At 36.2% G+C, this 18,890-nt stretch overlaps 1 protein-coding gene across 13 annotated transcripts in view; it reads right to left on the bottom strand.

The window, feature by feature from the left end:
* Positions 1–18,890, bottom strand: part of ATG7 (autophagy related 7) — a 114,942-nt gene that overhangs the window by 93,858 nt on the left and 2,194 nt on the right. For 12 of the 13 annotated variants that reach the window (XR_012624753.1, XR_012624754.1, XM_074836628.1 and 9 more), the window contains 11 exons: positions 16,790–17,000; positions 16,518–16,572; positions 14,645–14,762; positions 13,547–13,624; positions 12,853–12,969; positions 11,429–11,578; positions 9,123–9,211; positions 7,913–8,034; positions 6,779–6,869; positions 4,752–4,896; positions 3,338–3,496 (listed from right to left, as the gene is read on the bottom strand). Coding sequence is in view for 11 of the 13 variants with exons in the window: in XM_074836628.1 (XP_074692729.1) it covers positions 3,338–3,496; positions 4,752–4,896; positions 6,779–6,869; positions 7,913–8,034; positions 9,123–9,211; positions 11,429–11,578; positions 12,853–12,969; positions 13,547–13,624; positions 14,645–14,762; positions 16,518–16,572; positions 16,790–16,967 (1,302 nt within the window). In the remaining 2 variants the exon portion in view is untranslated. Of the gene's footprint in view, positions 1–3,337; positions 3,497–4,751; positions 4,897–6,778; positions 6,870–7,912; positions 8,035–9,122; positions 9,212–11,428; positions 11,579–12,852; positions 12,970–13,546; positions 13,625–14,644; positions 14,763–16,517; positions 16,573–16,789; positions 17,001–18,890 lie in introns of those variants that run through there. The other variant, XM_074836630.1, reaches the window with a different exon arrangement.

Raw genomic sequence — 18,890 nt, 5'->3', positions numbered from 1 at the left:
AAATATGAAACCTGAACAGAAGTGTGCTGCAGGTACACAGAAAATTAAGAAATGTGATGTTGCCATCATTAAATTGTATTATTGGAAATACCTACATGAAGTGGCCCCCCATGCAGTGTAGTACAAAGGATGATAAAATGCTGAATACACTGGAGATCCATGCCTGAATACTTCAGGAAATGATTGTATAAGAGAACCAATAAAGTCTAATTCAACAGCAGCTATATGAATGACTGACTCTGTGCGTTACCTACTTGTAATGAAAGGCTGTAAATCCGTAAATTCTGCTGTTTTCAAGTCCTCCCTTCTTTTTTATTATAAAACTCTAAGCTACAGCTAATGATAATCTTAGAAGCGGAATGAAACAAATCAAAGCTCCTTGCCAAAGCATTCCTTCTTGTTTCATTTGCAATGATGAGATGGTTACTCTTCCAACTAGAAAGGATGTAAAATTGAAAAAACAAAAAAGAATTCACATAGAGCAGTCAAGCATTTCACAGTCAACCAGGAGAAACTGCATATTGTTGCAAAATATTACTCATGCTGAAATCAAAGAAAGTAAATTAGACTGCAAGTGAATTGCACAGAAATATAAAACCAAATTTTCAGAAGTGCCCTCAGAACCAGCATTACTGCTTGGATTCCCATGGGCTTAAAAGACTCTGTGGGTTTCCAAACAGCAAGAGACAGCTTTGGCTACTCCTTCAGTATGACAGAAACGAGCAGGCTCAAAGTCCAGGAAAACTAATCTTTTTATTCAAAGACATTTATACTGATAAATATGGCGTTTGATAACAAGCAACAGAGCAGTCTGCAGTAACAGAGGCAGCTCCATTTTGAGAAGCCCAGCAAACTCAGCTGGGTTATAAAAATCTCCAGCTGCAGTAGCTTCACTGTCCAAACCATCCCAAAGCACCAAGACTTCACCCTGGCTAATTAAAGACTTACTGTTAGTCCATGTGCTTGGCCTGCTGCTTAAACCTCACCACTCTCACATGCTGTCAGCATGATATTAACTGTTTGAACCAGCGTCTTTACTGTTAAGCCCTGTTAATTCTTGCTAATGCTAGCATGTTGTTTGTGTATTTACTGATGGTAAAACATGATAACTCTCCACAAATTCTACTGTGGGAATGAGTTTGACAAAAAAATATATTAGAAACATTCTATCATAAGGGTACAGAGGATCTGTGCAACTGCTTTCTCCTCATTGTGCCACAAAGCTATGAAACTAGGTCTGAGTCCCACTGAAGGCTAATCAGATGTGGCCCATCCATGGCACAAGGAAACAAGAGAGAATGAGTAACACCGATAGGGATGATGTGCTAAAAAATCAGTGGTAGATGCAGAACATTTGAGGCATATGGTGGAGGAGAAATTCCTTACATACAGTGCAGGTTGCATGTTGTATATGCTATTACTGAACAGGAAAAGTGATTTTTTCCCATGTATACCAAATCTCCTAACACTTACTGATACAGGCTCACTAAAGCATTGTTACTGGTTCCCCCTTATTACTGGAAGCTCCTCTCCAGGTTAAAAAAAACCTTTTCTTTTTTTAAAGCCTCATCATCATCTCAAGATTCCAAAGTACAGCCTGGTCTTCTGCTTTCTTGGTTATTTCTAACAAGAAAACTCATAATACTTACTTTTGATCTTTATCTCTACATGCAAAACTGTACCACTCAGGATTCCATAAAGAAGCTTTTATTTCTTCTAATTAAACTACTCATTCCTTCTTAATATTCCTGCTTTAATTTTCTCAAGTTTAAACAGCGAGAAATCATGTGACACAAATCCTAGTTAGCATCATGGTGGTGCTCTGTGTGACACCACACAGATGCTTTCTTTTCTGTACTTGTTCTACTAGTTAATATTTCTGTAACTAAATGAACATCACCAAGTAACAGTAACACTACAATGCAGCAAGGTTAAATAGAATTCTATGAACTTTCAGAGAGTGTCTTCTGATTTACTTACCAAAAGTTCTGGAAGTAAAATATTTAGCATTTTTTTATTCTGGGAATCATTGTTTAATATTCAAATATTCATTTAATTACTACTTAGTACCAATACTGATTTCATGATCAATAACAATAATAGGATCAACTCAGATGAAAACAGAAGCACAAAGCAATCCTTGGGTCAAACTAAATGAACCTAAATATGTTTGGAAATTATCTTCTGTAAAGCTTGTTCACCACACTGATCATCAACAACATAACAATCTATATTCCACTGTTCATAACTCAATAATATTATGACTAGTAACATAATCAGTGGCATTTTAAATACAGAATTGCATAGTAAGTATACATAACTCATTCTTATTACACTAAGCGGTTAAGATACTGTTTGCCAGCTAAGCTCTGGTAACTATAGCTACCAATTCTAAGACAGTCTCAATTCCAAAAAAACCCTATAAACAGCTGACTTCTAGCACATGCCAAACGAGTATTAAAAAATTTTGTTCATGATAGACATGCTCTCAGCTTGCTCTATTCTAAAATTATAGCCAATATCAATTCTTCCCCCAAATGAAGACTGAAACTAAGATAATTGCAAATATTTGTAAGGTTTTTTTTTTTAAAAATCTACTTTTTTTCAGCATTGAAAATTAGATGCATTTGAACATGCGCACTGAATAATGTTCATATGATGCACATCCCTGGAGTCAAAGAGGACAAAGGCTGCCCTTGGTGGGTCTTTCATGATAAAGCTTCTTAACATAAAAATTAATTCTTGCCTTTGTTCTCTTTCAACTACTGCATTTTAATAGTAAGTTATTACCACCAGGCTCCCCAAAAGGCCAACACTTATCTTCTCCAGGTTGCTACAAATTACTTCCCTTTTCTGGAAGTTAAAAGTTATTTGCCTCTAATGTAGAAAATCAACTTAAATAAGATTGCAAATTTTGGGTGTAAAACATCATAGGAAATCTCAACAATACATTTATTACTGCCTTCAAGACCTCCTGCTCCCATAATAGATAACTAATGTGTCTAAACTCACATTTAAGAGCAGAGTGGGAAAACACAGTGTTAAAAGCAGCCACTACTGGAAGTTCATTTTGACATACTAGGACAGAGAAAAAATTTACTTCACATCAATGTGCTACAAGCTGATTCAGATGATTCTTAATTATATTTCATTATTCCAAATATTTATTGTCTCAAAGTTTAACAGGTATGAAGTATTTGAAATAAAATTCTTACAGATTTGTCAGATAACACCTGTTTTTTTCCCCACTCATAATAATGCTTAATTTCTAGAACTTTTTCAAGTCATTGGTTCTCTTCCAAGGAACGTATTAACACATTTTAAATACTGATCTTACCACTCCTGGGAAGATTTTCTGTAGCCTGTCTGCTGCTGCAAGTGCCTTAGGCTTCCCCCCGCTAAGACAGTCTTCAAACTCATACAGTGGCTGTCGCACTGGGTTGGAGTAGGAGATCTTTGCATTGTCCACAAATGTAATCTTCCTGACTCCCCAACCCTAAACAAGAAAGTAATTTACATAAGGGTAAGTACAACGGGCTTAGACATATACTTTTGAGTAATGACAGAAACTCAAGAGTTTTGTCCAATTTTTCTAAAAAGATCAAGCTACAAAAGCTTTTGAAGTTATTCACAGCAACAATGTTGTACTTGCACTGAAATAAGGGAACGGAAAATTTGATCTGTTCAAATTCAACAGTAATCTCTCAAAACCCTGTTGGATTCAGTGGGATGTGGTAAACATCCCTGAAAGTATCAGCACAGTAACTTACTTCAAGTGCTTCACTGTGAATTTGATCCTATTAGATTGTCAATTCATTCCAGAATTTTTTGTTCGATCTTTCTTTACGTAAATTCAAAACAAATTACTATTCTGCTAAGGTTCTCTGTATTAAATTTAATAAGTTGCTTTAAATTGTACTAAGTTGTATTAAGTTGTAGCGGCCAAAATAATTCACACGTCACAATGTTCTTCTTTCTTTCTGCAGGGCAGGGGCTGTTTATTTTCTTTAATATCTCTTTTTCTCTCTTCTTACATTAATACATACTCATACAATAATACATACTTTTGCTCTCATCCAAGCTCTTACTTCATAATAAGCAAATCAGCAACTAGACAGTCATCAACCCTCTTATCCCACAAACAGTTCCATACCACACAGGCAGTCTCGGTGCTGCCATCTTCTTCACACTAGCACAGCTTAGTATCTCTCTTCCAAGGCCTCCTTCTCCTCCAAGCCTTGCTGCTTCTCCAGGCCTACACACATCTTCCAAGGCCTGCTTCTCCAAGCAGAGCTCTCCACCTTTACCAAGCTCCCCAAACTGAGCTCTCTCGCTGAGCTCTCTGACTGAGCTCCCCAAAAACTGACCAGCTAATGTCGATTTAGCTCTTAAGTATTGAATCTCCCACAGCTGTGCAGGGCTGACAGGCCAATGCCAACTTGCCTCTTAATCATTTACCAATAACACATGATTTGACTCTTAACATATTGAATCTCCCACAGCTGCGCAGAGCTGACACTCCCACAGTTCTCTTACTATCTACTATTAGCAGAGCTTCAAGTTATTTCTACTGGCTGCAGGTCTTACCTCTTCCCTGCAATTTATAGTACCAACTAATATGTATTATGTGTACTTTAATACAGAGGAATAAAACTTTTCTCTTACGTGCCATGGCAGCCACTCAAAAATAAATAACCCTATAGAATTTACAAGAAACAGCAGATTATTTTAAAGAGTAACTCAGGACTTACCATCAAGGTCCTCGCAACACTACAACCCAGTGTACCAGCTCCTAACAGCAGACACTTGGCAGACACAATTTTTTCCAAATCAAGAGTAGGCACCAACCGCCAGCACATCAACTTCAAATTAAGATCCACTGATGATTCTGCTAACCTATACCATGAAATAAATAACATACTTCTGAACGTTCTTGCGTTTCTTCAACAAAGCAGTTACTTCTGTTTCAACTGGAAAAGTTCAATATGGTTTTTTTTAAAGGAGAGAAAGAATTCAACAATTTAACATATAGGTAATATGAAAAACAAAGTCCCCCAAGCATACTTCCACCTAATAATAAAGTGCATGGCAAGGAGATCAGAAGAACTTTCTTTATGCTGCTTGTTTGCTTGTGACACGTGAAGTATGTTCTGAAGGGTCCTACCCATAAATTTTTAACCATTCTGCCAATCAGACACACAAGAAAAACAAGGAAACAGAAGATGCCAAAAGTCATTCTATATAAATACACATACTATTCCTGATACTCAATTTCCTTGGAACCTCCTCCTGTAACTAATGTGTTGGCCGAACACCACTAATCAACATTCTTATAAAAGCTGTGACTAAAAACTGTGAAAAACAGAAGAGTAAATCACTACTGAAACAAGAGTAGAAAGATAGCTAATAAAGTGGAAGTTTAAAAAAAATAGTTTGCAGACATTTGACAAGATGGTTATTAATCACAAAATTTTGCTAGGAAAGTGTTCTCTTTCAAAAACTAGGATATACAGAAAAGGTGTCAGCTAGCCACTCTGGACTTGCTGTAAAAAAATCCACTAAAGCCACATACTTCCTTACAATTTGGAACAAGTCTCTAAGGGCTTCTGAAAAAGGTAACAATCCAAGATTAAAATTTTAGTAACAAAATTGATGCGTGAAAATAGTGTCTCAGCCAAGATTCCTGTTAAGCTGAGTGATAAGACACGGATCATTTGTCCATAAATTTTTCTTTTTTAAATTAACTGGTTTCTTGTATCCAGTTACATCTGTCCTTAATATGAAATATACATTTGCCCCCTAAAGGATGTCATCAATTCTTTGTGGAAGTTTTAGCAGGAAAATGAGATGGGAAATCCATGCTCAACCTAGTGTCAGATTTTTGAATTCATCAGAACACAGGGTGTGAAAAACTCTCATCAAGTTAGGTCATGACAGTTCTCAGATTCCTGACACTTTCAATCCCTTGTACATCATGGACGTAACTTCTGCAGTATCCAGTAAATTATTTGTTCAACAAGAATTTAAGATCACAAATGCCAAAGTTGGCATATTACCAACAGTCTCTCTGGGAATTAACGGAAGTGAGCATGCACACAAAAAGGTCAAGTTACATTTACTTAAAGAATTAAGAGCCCTCAAATGAACCTTCTCTAATGTCTAAGAACATACTGTGAATGGCCACAATTACAAGACAAAAATGGCTTAGCTTGATAGGTAAAATATGTTAACCTAAGCCATTAGATCAACACTCTCCTACAGTGTTTCAAAGTCAAGAACACCAATGTAGTCAGTGAAAGCAGATGAACCAAAAGGCTGTGTAACTAGACTGTTTTCAATCCATTGCCCATACATTATCTGCAGAATGATAAAAATTACTAAGCTCATGTTTCCTGAGCTCTCTCCTGTCACACTCTAACAATTCCAAAAGGCTGAACTTTTCTGCATGCTTATTTTCTGTAACCTGCAGGTTTTTACATATAAAGAATTCAGTGAACACCACAGGCCTGTTACACTATGACCTACATTCCACTCAGTGTTAAATATAATGCGTTTGGAATTTTAAGCTAGAGTCAAAAATTGCAAACATTGCTGCTGCATGCAGTGCACTCTGCTCTATTACGGTCCTTACCTCCAACAGGACTGTCCAAACAGTATATGTGTTACTGTATATTCTTACCTGACAGAGACAGATAGTCCTTGCATTTCACATTTCAACTTGTTATGGCTTAAGCCCATGTAAAGAAAACTATAGAAATTTAAAAGATAATAAACAAACCTTTTGGGATCCATGCATTCGCTGAGATTAACCATCCTTGGACCTATGCCTCCCTTTTGGTTTTTCTCCCATCCAACAGCTTTTGGACAATCTGTTTGACATTAAAAAAAACAAAGGAAGGAAGAAGGAAGAATAGAATGAAAGCCTTAGTATCACAGGGTAGAAGAAAAAAATTTTGTTGGATTTAACCTTATCAGAAAAAAACAAACAAATTGTAAACCTGTAAGTAAATAACAAATTAGTATATGTTGCAATACAAATTTTGCTAGTTTACATCAACTGAAAGTACTGCTTCTTGGAGAAGTGCTTTACTCTCAGGTGTTGGATGTGCTGCTTTTGCCTGTTCAGCTTGCTTCAAACTGAGGACAGAGAGATGGCATCATTCCTCATTGAGCCTCTGGATCTTTAACGTCAAACAGACTGCTATATTCAGAACTCAGTAAATTTTGCCAAGTTCAAACATCTCTTTGTGTTCCCTAGACCCCATCTGTAAAGTTCAATAGAGAATTATATGTCCTAATTACATAATAATTAAACAATTCACAACGATGGTATGTAAAGCATTCAGAACTTCTTGGATGAGCTAGAGAAATTTTGTGATACTGTCCTGTACACACAGAGTCTGAGATTATGTTCTAATGTTTTAAATTTATGGCTTTAAAATACATCTGCCTACCTCACTATGGGATTGAAGAATCAATCCCACTCTGTAGTAGGCTTCTACCATTTTAGAAATATACAGAAAGTTTGCATCACATAAATTCATTATCATACACACTTTTTCTAGCTGAGGGACTGCATACAAATTTAACAAGAAAAAAAGAGACTAATTGCTAATTGCCTGGGTTTTGTATTTCATATGACACCAGGAGGACTTTTCTTCTTTTTAAAATTAGAAATACAATTTAAGGAGGAAAAAATTAAAAGAGAATAAGCTCTCCTCTTTCTTTCTTGAAGAATGAACCATTTCCTTTATAGACATTTAACAGAAATTTGAACAATTTAAAATCCATTGGAAATAACTTAGCGTATGCAATGATTTAGTAGCATTAATTGATTTTTTTCGTCTTCACCATGATTGAGGAGGGAGAAAAAAAAAAATGGGAAAGAAATTTTTTTCAAAAAATGTATTACCTGGGCCAAGGGCTCTCTCCGGAAGTTTTATTTCAAAGATAATGCTGTGTGTTATGTCTCTCACCCCTTGCATGGTCCTATCTCTGAAGCACAGCACTTCAACGGACTGGAGAATGCTGCCCCTGCCATTTAAAAAAAGATAAATCCAGAGAGACATGCAACTTCATTAACAGGAAAGAGACTTCATTTAAATACGACTGCACACAGGTTTAGTCTCTTGCAGATTCTGAGTAAGGCTTTTTCTCTTAGTACTGTAACACTTTCATTCTTATGAGATATAAATAAAAGCAATTGCTTAGTGTGTGAAAATGACTAGTTTGCTGTGAAACAGATCTAAAAAAATTACACTGTCAGCCTGTCCTCTGTCATTTACACAGTGCTGCTGGACAAACTGCATATTTAGAGGAATAAAAAGCAGGGAAACACTAGAGCACACATCAGGTGAGATGATGTAATTTGCCATGGCACAAGCAAAGTCCTCTTAGTTCTCAATATAGTATCATTCTTCCTCCTTATGACTCAAATAACCAAATGAAACAATTAAAACTTTAGTGCCTAAAAACCTCTGAATCTCAGAACGTGTAAAGCTCTCTGGGCACTTACACATCCTTCTATGCTACAGTTGAGCTAGCAGCCCAGAAAATGCCATACCTAACTGAGGTATGTCTTCTCCCTGCTGTGTGCTTTGTAATAAAATGTAAAAGTCGAAACTATGAAAATGCCACTTAATTACATTTTTGTTACAGCAACCCAAATTTATTTGATACTTTAAATGATACATTTTTTTCAAACACCAGAGTGTCCTGTCTTCCCAACTTGTCCCCAAAAAATTAAATAAGGTGCACTACAAGAAAACCAGAGTGTCTGATTTTCAAAACTTAGGTCTACTATTACTTGGCACTAATTAATTACATAAAATCATAGAATACTTTAAACAAGATTTGCAACAGCTAGAAGGTATTGGCAGGTTCTGAAGCATATATTTCCAGGTACATGCATGCATGTGAGGATTAGGAATAATAGGAGCTTGTGACTGACAGAAGTAAAAAACAGAATAATATGCGAAATCAGAATCACTGAAGGTGAGTCATGTCAAGGTTAAAAGTTAAATCTCAGGTGGGTGATATGAGTAAAGTGCCATGGAGAGAAAAATGCCTAATTTGCTATCAACCAATTAATTAACCTCTGTAGGAAAGAATAAAGTAGATACCATTTGTGGGCTGCCAGGATCAGGAAATTTCTCAGTGGCCATCCTGGATAGTGGGATAAATTACATGGATCATAAACTCCAACTGTCACCTGCAAATAAAATTGCTCTAAATGAGAGGTCATCTATCCATGCTGATATTCAGTTCACAGTAAAAGTTACCTGGCATTTTTAATGTGAAACTTCTGAACAGAGAAGGCCTACACACACATTTTACGTATTTACAAATGTCTAATACATGGTCACACCAGATTTCAGTCAAGCGTTTGCCACAGCTTTGAGATGTGTTCAGTTAAGTCTCTTTATGGACATATACTTTTCACTACAGTACTTGCATCTTCCTTAAACACACCATTATGGCAGAAGCCCAACAACAGAAGCCTTGCTCTCAAAACAAAATTCTGTATTGATTTTGGGATGATCAAAAAATGAAAGAGGACAGGTCAGCAGGATGTCAAGTCAAAGCAAAACCAGCATAAAAATCACTTGTAAAGCCAACCTTCAAGACAGGATCTAAATAAAGGCACTGGACATTATCTCATGTTGAACCAGTGTAATACCATGCTCATAACTGAGGCAGCTAAACTAGGAGCTTACTTCACAGTTGATGCAGAACCAAAACACATCCAGAGATTAGAAAGATGCCACTGCCTACTTTCAGATATGCTGAACATCCGAACTCGGCCATCACTAGTGATACCTGTGCCTCTCACATCTACAGAGCCCTCCCCTCCTGCTTCTTTGCCTACAGATGGGCTTAGAGTGCCTGGCCTGCACTCTGGCACATCAGTGAGGTGTCCCTAGAGCAGTCCGCAATGCAGATGAGCCAATCTAATGGCTGCAGATAGGAGAAACAGGAGCCCGCTCGCCACCCCTCCTCCCAGCCATACACTACTGCTGCTGCTTTGCAACTGCTCACTCAAGCAGGCAGAAGACCTCTTAGTAACCTGATTCCATTTCATAAACTAGCAGAAAATTAACTCAGCAACAGCAAAAACATATTTTCTTCCAGGGGAGCAAGTTCAGTTGACTCTCTGAAATACAAACAAACTCTATAGGCAGTATTGATGCAATAAATGTTATCCAACAGATCTAAAATTTTGGCACTTCCCTCTAAGTGAATGTTAATGAAGAAATATATTCCAGATGATTACAGATTTCTCTCATATTGACAATGTCCCTATATAAGTAAGTAAACTCTTACCTGTGACCCATTATTGTAGTTATACTACCAGTTAAAACCTCAGCCTTCACATTCTTATTTTACAAAGAACTGCAGACCTAGGTCTTAATTTCAGAAAACCAAATTTGGAAAAGTAAAAAAAATAACTGAAGATCAAGTATTATAAAACAGAACCAAATTACTTTTATGAGGTGTGACAAGACCTCCTTAAAAAACTTACTAGCACTTATTAGCTCTTCGCCATAACTCTGCATTTTGTTTCCTAACACTTCAATGACATTCAAGATAAAAAAAAGTTTGAAGTTCACCAAAAATAAAGACAGTAAAGCATTCAGAGAGGCCTAGCAAAGTTCAGCAGCTGAGCAACATGATCCAAACCAGAATTCAATGTACATAAACACAAGCCAACCAAGCCAGTCAACTCTTTGCTGTGATGACACCTGCTCCATGTATCATTGTAATTCTTCCCTAACTGGAAGCAATGGACAGTACTCACTTTATACTCAAAGGTCATGCATGATCTCTGCATTTAGCAGAAAAAATATCCCAGCCTCTTCTGGTGCACAACCCATCTATCTTTCAAAATTACAAAGCATTACCTTGAACATTCTTCATTTACAGATTCCCAGCAATTTGTATCCAAAGCTCTCATGTTGTAACATGTACATGTGGCAAAACACACGCTGAAAGTTGAACACTCCTGTATAGTATTCCCTGATTACTGTTACCACAACCAACAAATACACAAAATATGAGTATCAATTTTTGGTACACAAACAATAAAAGAAGTGTTTTGTATTATTATAGCATTGTAAGAAAAGCGGTTGGAAAACTTTAATCGTTATGCTAACTCATAAACTTACATTGTTTCTGTTTTGATTACGAGGGAGACAGAGCATGAAGAACTTTATTTTCAAGCTCACTATTACTCTGATATAACTGGGCTTTTGCATAAGAACTAGAGACACTTAACACAAAAAAATCAATCCAAGCTGCTGGTCTTCAGCTATTTACCCAGCCTATTCATTGGCCAACCACTGTGCCCAGCTCAGTATTACAGACATTTCTCAAACCATTTCTAAATTAAACATTTGTAGGTTATAAAAAGACATAAAATTCTCCTTACCTTCCCCCCTTGGTCTTGGAAGAAACCATCCCACTTTTTCAGCAGAGATATCTCAACAGAATTGTCATGATACTTGATTAAAAAATAAGGCAAGGCTGTAACTCCCTCTCTCTGGCAAAGTTCATCATATGCTTTCTGAAGTGCTTGAATCTAAAAGCAAAAAAGATGACTGTAACCAACAGTTTTAACAATCTTATACAGAACCACAGAAAGTGTTTCAGCATCTGGGAAAGCGAGCTCACTCAAACTTAGAATATAGTGTATTCAGAATATTGAAAGTCCATTATGACCACAACAGCTGAGACCAAAAATTCGGGTGCTAAAAGAGCATTTGTTGATGCAAATTTAAACAGGAGCAGTATTAATTTTGCCACAAACTGATCTACCAGTAGAAATTAAAACAAGATAAAAAACTCATTCTGATAGTCACAGTAACTTTATAAGAAAGTAAATCTGTCCCTCCGTTCTTAGCAAAAGAACAGAGTCCCATTCAATTTATTTTGTTATATGTATTTTCAGTGTTTAGCTGAAACTCTGTCTTCGGATCGTGACTAGTATTAGTACACTATTTATTACTACAGAACTAATAAGGGTCTTCCGACAAGAAGGGAACTAAGCATTTTTCCTGAAAAAAAAACAGTTTCTCATTGATTATTCACAGAATCACAGAATCGTCTAGGTTGGAAAAGACCTTGAAGATCATCCAGTCCAACCATCAACCCAACACTGACAGTTCCCAACTCCACCATATCCCCCAGTGCTATGTCGACCGACTCTTCAACCCCTCCAGGGATGGGGACTCCACCACCTCCCTGGGCAGCCCATTCCATCGCCTAACAACCTGTTCTGTAAAAAAATGCTTCCTAATATCTAGTCTAAAACCTTAACTTCTGTCAAAGCAAAAAAGTACATGTGGGCAAGTTGATTTTTTTCATCCTTTTGCACTGTAATATGAAAGAAACTACAAAAAATTGTTAACTTTTCTCCTAAAAACCCCAGACTTCCTTATCCAGTTCTTCTTCTTGTCCAATCATGCATTTTATTAACACTTTTGTAATTGCTAAGGACTTAGTTCTTCCAGGGAATACCCCTTTTAAAAAGTTTCTTGAAAATATAATGAATTTCAAGAATATAGCTATATATTCAATAAGCTGTATATAACAATTAAAAATAACATAACTGCCTCTTCAAGAATTGTTTACCACACCTGCATCTAAATGAATAAAGCTGAAGTGATGTTAAGCTGAGAAATTTTATACAATAATGAAAAAAGAGCTAAACAAAAAACCCATATGGAAATAAAAGATTTTAAAAGAAATTAGATTCTCAAACTAATTCAGTATGCGCTAACAAAAATATTAAGTTTCACAGCCCACAAAACTGCTTAGTGCTATAGACTTCATAACATTTAGTATTTTGAATACCTGATTTAGTGGGAATCTGTCACCAAGACACACTGGTTTCTGAATTATATGTATTCCATCAGGGAAGCAGAGAGCAGGGTAGCAAAACCAGTAATAGAAATGATACTTTTTTAAATCCTAGAAAAAAATTTTTGTGAAATTAGATAATAAAGATATAAATCAAAATAAATTATGGTTTGGAATACTAGTCATAATTGATGGTTGATGATACTAACCATACTAACCATAGCTGTTCTTACTTCACTGTGTCATAATTTTAGAAAATAATAAAAAATACTAGAAGACTTCCCTTCTCTGTATATGTTTTTATTTAAGATTTAAACAGACAGTTTAAGATTTAAACAGACAGTTTTTGTTAGCTGGAGCATTATTTATTAAAACTTTCAATTTGTTAAACATGAAAAAGTTGCTCTACTTTTACTAATATCTATAAACATGTCAGATATTCTTACACATTTGTTGAAAAGAATATGAGATGGCACCCGCATTTTTTTAAACAATACTTCCTAAAATATTTTATATCTGTACAGGAGAATAGCTTATTAGGTTTTTTAAAATGCTTTCAGACATTTTAAGATGTCTGAGAATGATCCTGATAACATTAATATGCTAATACAGCATTACTCATAAAAAGAAACTACTTCATCATTTCCTCTACAATGCTCTAAGTATGAGACATATTATCATTACTCACTGCAAATGTCAGCAGCAGGAACCTGTTCAAGAGCATAGGGTTTTCAAGAGCAGCTCCAGATTTTATTGATTCCCATATCTGTCATTGATTGTGGGGACAAGAAAGAAGAGAAAGGGCGGAGAAACAAAATATCAAGGTAGCATGAGAACAGCTGCAGAAATCCAGGTACCTTTAAAATACTGAAATTAACATTCCCAGTAATACACTGTGATCTTTTCCTAACTGATCTCATCCACGCTACTATCTATGCTAAAAGGATTCTAAAGGTAAGACACAGACATGCACTCTCCAACACAAAAAATGGTGGAAGCTGGGGAACAAGAGGAGCGATCAAGCATGGAGCATCAAACAAAACAAAACAAACATCAGGAACAGTTCTTCATGTATGGGAACAAATAACACTAGCACAATATAGAACATACTGTGATATTAATATAGCCTTTTATTGTACTCTCATCTTTTTCATTCATGGGATCTACAGATATGTGAATAAGCTACTAGGAAATTTCACCAAAAAACTGGAGACTTGGAAAAAGGCAGTACACTGCATGTTGGTGAGACAAGAAGCTATAATACTTGTATGAGGCCGACCTGTTTGATCTTTGTCTTAAAAAAAAATTAAAAATATAAGAGCAAATAAAGCATTCTGACTAGCCCCTTCCTTTGACAGCCATCTTTTTCTTGTTTTATCTCAGTCTTCTTGATGTTCTGGAGCTTACCCATAACTTTGTCACACAGATGTATTGCAGCAATCTAAAGTTTAAATCAGGCAGTTGCTGATTTCTGGGTGTCAAGACAAATTGCAAAAATGCTCTACAGAATTCAAGTCACTGGTAGCTCTAATAGCACTGTTAAGCTTAAAATGTAGCCTAGTAGAACACCGAATGAAGTCCTCCAACTATAATTAGCTACTTTCTACTCGTGTAAAGAACAGTAAAAAGCAAACATCAAACGATTCATTCCAGAATAAGTTAAATCCTGAGGCTACTATATGGGTGAGTATGGACAGTACCTCCAATACCTGGGGCAGAGACTGTGAAGCACTTCACTGGTTATATCCAAATCCTTTCTGTCAGTTGACTTGATTTTTAGTCTTACCTCATTTGCTTCTTTTTCCAGAAGTGATTTCTTATCACAGGATTTGAAAGTCTCGAAAGTGTTGGTATTATACAATGTTCCAAAAGCAGGACAGCAGCGTGCTGGTATTGAAGCATTCCTGAATAAAAGAAAGAAACCTGTGGGAATGGGATACTAATGCCTTTAACATGATCAGCAGCAGTAGCTATCCTGTGGTGCAAGGTTGCCCTAAAACTGTGAAATGATGAGGCACAGTAACAAAAGTTAACAACAGTTCTAACAAAAACATTTTATGATCACAATGCTTTATCAACATGGACTGGTACAAGAACCTGTGCAAATACACGTCTACATTATGACTTCAAAAATGTATCAGGCATCTGTATTTATCTCTAAGTAATGTGACATTAAATCACAGATTGAAGATTTAAAAAAGTTCAGTTCAAATATAAACTATCCACGACAAATGTGATTTGCGCTAAGAAAAAATGATTAGGACTGAACTTTAGATGTCAGTATTTCATTCACATAAAGAGTTACTCAGTTAATATTTTATGTTTAAAAAACATCCTAAAGGAAGTCTAAACCAGACAAAAGATTGAATAGCTTTTATAGCCTGTAACATCATCAGCTGAAGAAGCTGCTGTTTGCAAACAGGGTACATATTTTTCTCCCTTTCCAAATGTAAATTCAGTAAAACACCTACAATATTCCCTTAATTTATAGATCTGATTGATTTCATTCTTTTAACATCATTCTCCCAAACTGGTATGTTTCTGACCACTGCTAAAACTCAAATATGGCAAATGTTTCTAACATAATAAATACACGTGATGCAGTTTCCAAAAATTTTTAAAGCTAAAAGGGAACTTTTCATGATCATCTAAACTGACTACCTAAAGTACAGAAACAGAAGTACAAAAAATTGTTACAGTAGAAGGAATAATTAAACACTACATAAATGGACCTTTCATAATTTTACTTTTTGTCATAACATTTGAGAGCTCAAATACCATGATACCATCAATTTTTTCCTAATCTGAAATTCCTGTTCCCAATACCACAGCTTTCTTCCAGTTGCACTTTGCTGCATATGCTTTCAGTATCGTACGTAAAAGTCCTCACGTAAGAATTAATGGAATAGTGTCTCCTAAGAAATTATCTCAAAATGCACAAAGCCTCACTAGGCTCCTAACATCATGACCAAGCAAGGCCGAGAAAGTCACTTCTGTGATTTACAACTTTATAATCCACCAGTTTAAAACAAACAAGACAATAACTACGAAAACATCTGTTCCTATGTTAGTCATACTAACTTAGGCATTTGCTGGAAATCAAAACCATGTGGAAAAAATATTTTTCAACTCATTTTTGCTGTGTACACTGAGCAGCTTTGGTTTACTTTCTACTTTGGGGGCAAAGACAAAAGTACAAAATTCCAGTCACACAGGTTAAATACCTTGGAACATATTAAAATGTAACAACTAGGGATTGTAAAAACTGTTTTGAGATCCTCATTGTCATGATGAATCCTCAATAAATAAAGATCTAAGGAAAAACTTGACCAAAAGTCAGATGACTGAAATATCCTTCCTTATGGAGAAGAGCTGAAAAAATGGAAAAAAATGGTATTTTATATAAACACACATACAAACAGTGAGTGGATTTGAGACTTACCAGCATATTTTAAACTTGGCCCTTCAGATGAATATACTACTTCAAAGAGTTAATGTTTACAACTCAAAGCAGTCTCTCCACTGTTCTAAAGTTCATGAAAATGTGTATTTATTTTCATGTAGAATTTGCCCAAGTAATATTATATATCAAAGCATTACTGTTATGCAAGGAAAGTGTCTTCACATACAAACTAAGGTAAACCACAGTACATACTTACATATCAAAGGCACTAAACTCCAGTGTCAAGCGAGCTGGCAAACCCAAAGGATCACCTGGACAAAAAGCAGCAACATGCTTCTTTTAATAGACTAATTTCCCTCTTTTTGTTAATCTAAGTTATAAATTACCCACAGACACACCAGAATTCATAGCTCACCCAGCTATGTTTTCTAATGTTTCAGCAAAAAACCTAAACCATGTTACACAAATACTTAGAGGAATGACAGGAAAAACCCAAACTACTAAGCAAGATGTCCAGTTTCTACCTACCATTGTAGTAGTATCCTTTGATAACTTTTGGGGTCTCATCCAGTCGGTACTCATTGAGTTTCTTCTGGGTTAGTTCGTGCCAGAATCCTGCATCCAAGGCACTACTGAAGGGAGCAAACTGCAGCTTTGAGATTCCAGGATCTACAGGATGGTGCACCTCACCACTGGCAGTTGCCATGATTTTTGTTAATGATCGCTGTTAAACAGAATTCTGTAAAAGCAGATATTCCTGGTAAGTACATACTCAATTGACCATACTACTCATGAAGCAAAGTCCTTCCAATTTCTTTTATGTAAAATTATGGAAGGCAAGTATATGTTCTGTTTGGCCATGCTACCTAAAAGAATCTGATTTCCTGACAGACATCCCATTTCTCCTATCACTTAGGATACTGCACCTGAACTATGTACTTCTGAGTTATACCTTGTATTGTGCTGCCACACATAAAAATAACAAAACGCTAAACCCTGTATCTGCATTCCTTCTGTTAACTAGATATCCATCTAAAAGCCTGTTAGTACTATTTTTCTGATGGCATTTAAAATTCAAACTAACATTTCATTTAGCTAGGTCTTCACTCTCAGCCTGTGGTGAGAGTTGAACACTCATAAAGCATTTACAAATTAACAAGTAAAGCTAGGAAAGGGAAACTAAAACCAAGGAGTCTTGCAGCCAGTGAAGGGCAAAGCTGGAAACAAAACCTAGAACTTCCTTAACAGTTGCACTAGCCATTAGAAAGTCAATGTGATGTACAAGTCTAGATCGTTCTCCTACAGTTCTTCTCTTCTAAAGGTCTGCATATGGGAAGAACTTTTTTTCGTAACCCAAGTCACTACTCTATTGGCTGAACGGTATTCCTAGAAACACATAGTCTTCAGTTCACAACACTTACAAATTTCAGAATTTTAGACTCTATCCCAGAATGAGGAGTAAAACAGCTAAACTGGGCTATCATAAGCCTCTACTTCAACTAGGCATAACAGTCCCCTTGCTCATGTTAGCAGCAGCGTTCAACTCACATGATTCGGCTCAATCTGCTTATTTTCCTGAAAACCCATCAAATAAAAACATTGCCCTCAAGAATCTCTTGTACTTACTGTTAGTATTCCTCTTCATGTCTATACCTACACATATTAAGATGCAAGTTTCAAAGACACAGTCCACGACAGAGTATTCAAACATACATCTGGGGGAGGGAGGGTCCTCCTATTAGGCATTCCAGTCACTGTTTGACTATCGAGCTAAGATAAGCATAAATGTTGCAAAACAAGGATTTGTTACATATTAAAAGTAAGATTTTAAAATACTAGTTTTAAAACTCCTCACAAAGATATGAACATATGCTCCTATCTATTTACCACAACACATCCATCTACCAAGTTAGCAACTGCTGTTTTCTAAGCCCAGAAGGGAGATCAACAGCTACCGATTCAGGTTTTGTTCACAACACTTACCAAATCAACCATCTGCATTCAAATGATCTTGAAATGATTCCTTCAACTAACTAATTGTTAAAGACTAATTCTTTTAGTTTGTACAACATAATCCCATGTGGCTGCCTTTTGTTACCGATCCTTCACAATACCCCTGTTACCTTTACACATGGATCAATGGTAGGATTTTACATAGAGGAAACTCAAAATAAGGTTCCCAGCATAGCTCTACCAGCTGACACCAATCTAAACTGATGACTACAGTTTCATTGTACTGTAGCTTGGATTGAATCAAACAGTTCCAAGTTTACTGTCCTGTGAAATCACTTGTGCTACAGACACAGAGCTTACACACTTTTCTTTCATGCTTTTTGGAACAGGGGGAGGTGAATGTGGTGGGTTTAATTTCTTAATAACTGCCAAATAGTTGGCTCTGAGAGAAAGACACAGTTATGCTTTTCCTTACACAACACTTCCTTAAACTAAGTCTTCAGTGTAATCCAGCTATGTCTTCCACATTCAGTTTATACAGTTTATCTCCTTCTACTGTAAGTGCCTTCCTTGCTCACTGATAAGTTGTGGAATGAGATTTTTTTGGGTGTGGGTTTAAGGTTTTCCATATTTTTCATGGTGAAAGTTAAACGTTTCAGTTCTGTCATGATGTCTT

The sequence above is a fragment of the Strix aluco genome, chromosome 11, assembly GCF_031877795.1.
Source record: "Strix aluco isolate bStrAlu1 chromosome 11, bStrAlu1.hap1, whole genome shotgun sequence".
Classification (NCBI taxonomy): Eukaryota; Metazoa; Chordata; class Aves; order Strigiformes; family Strigidae; genus Strix; species Strix aluco.
The sequence above is the reverse complement of the archived record's forward strand: the minus strand, read 5'-3'. Positions and strand labels throughout refer to the sequence as shown.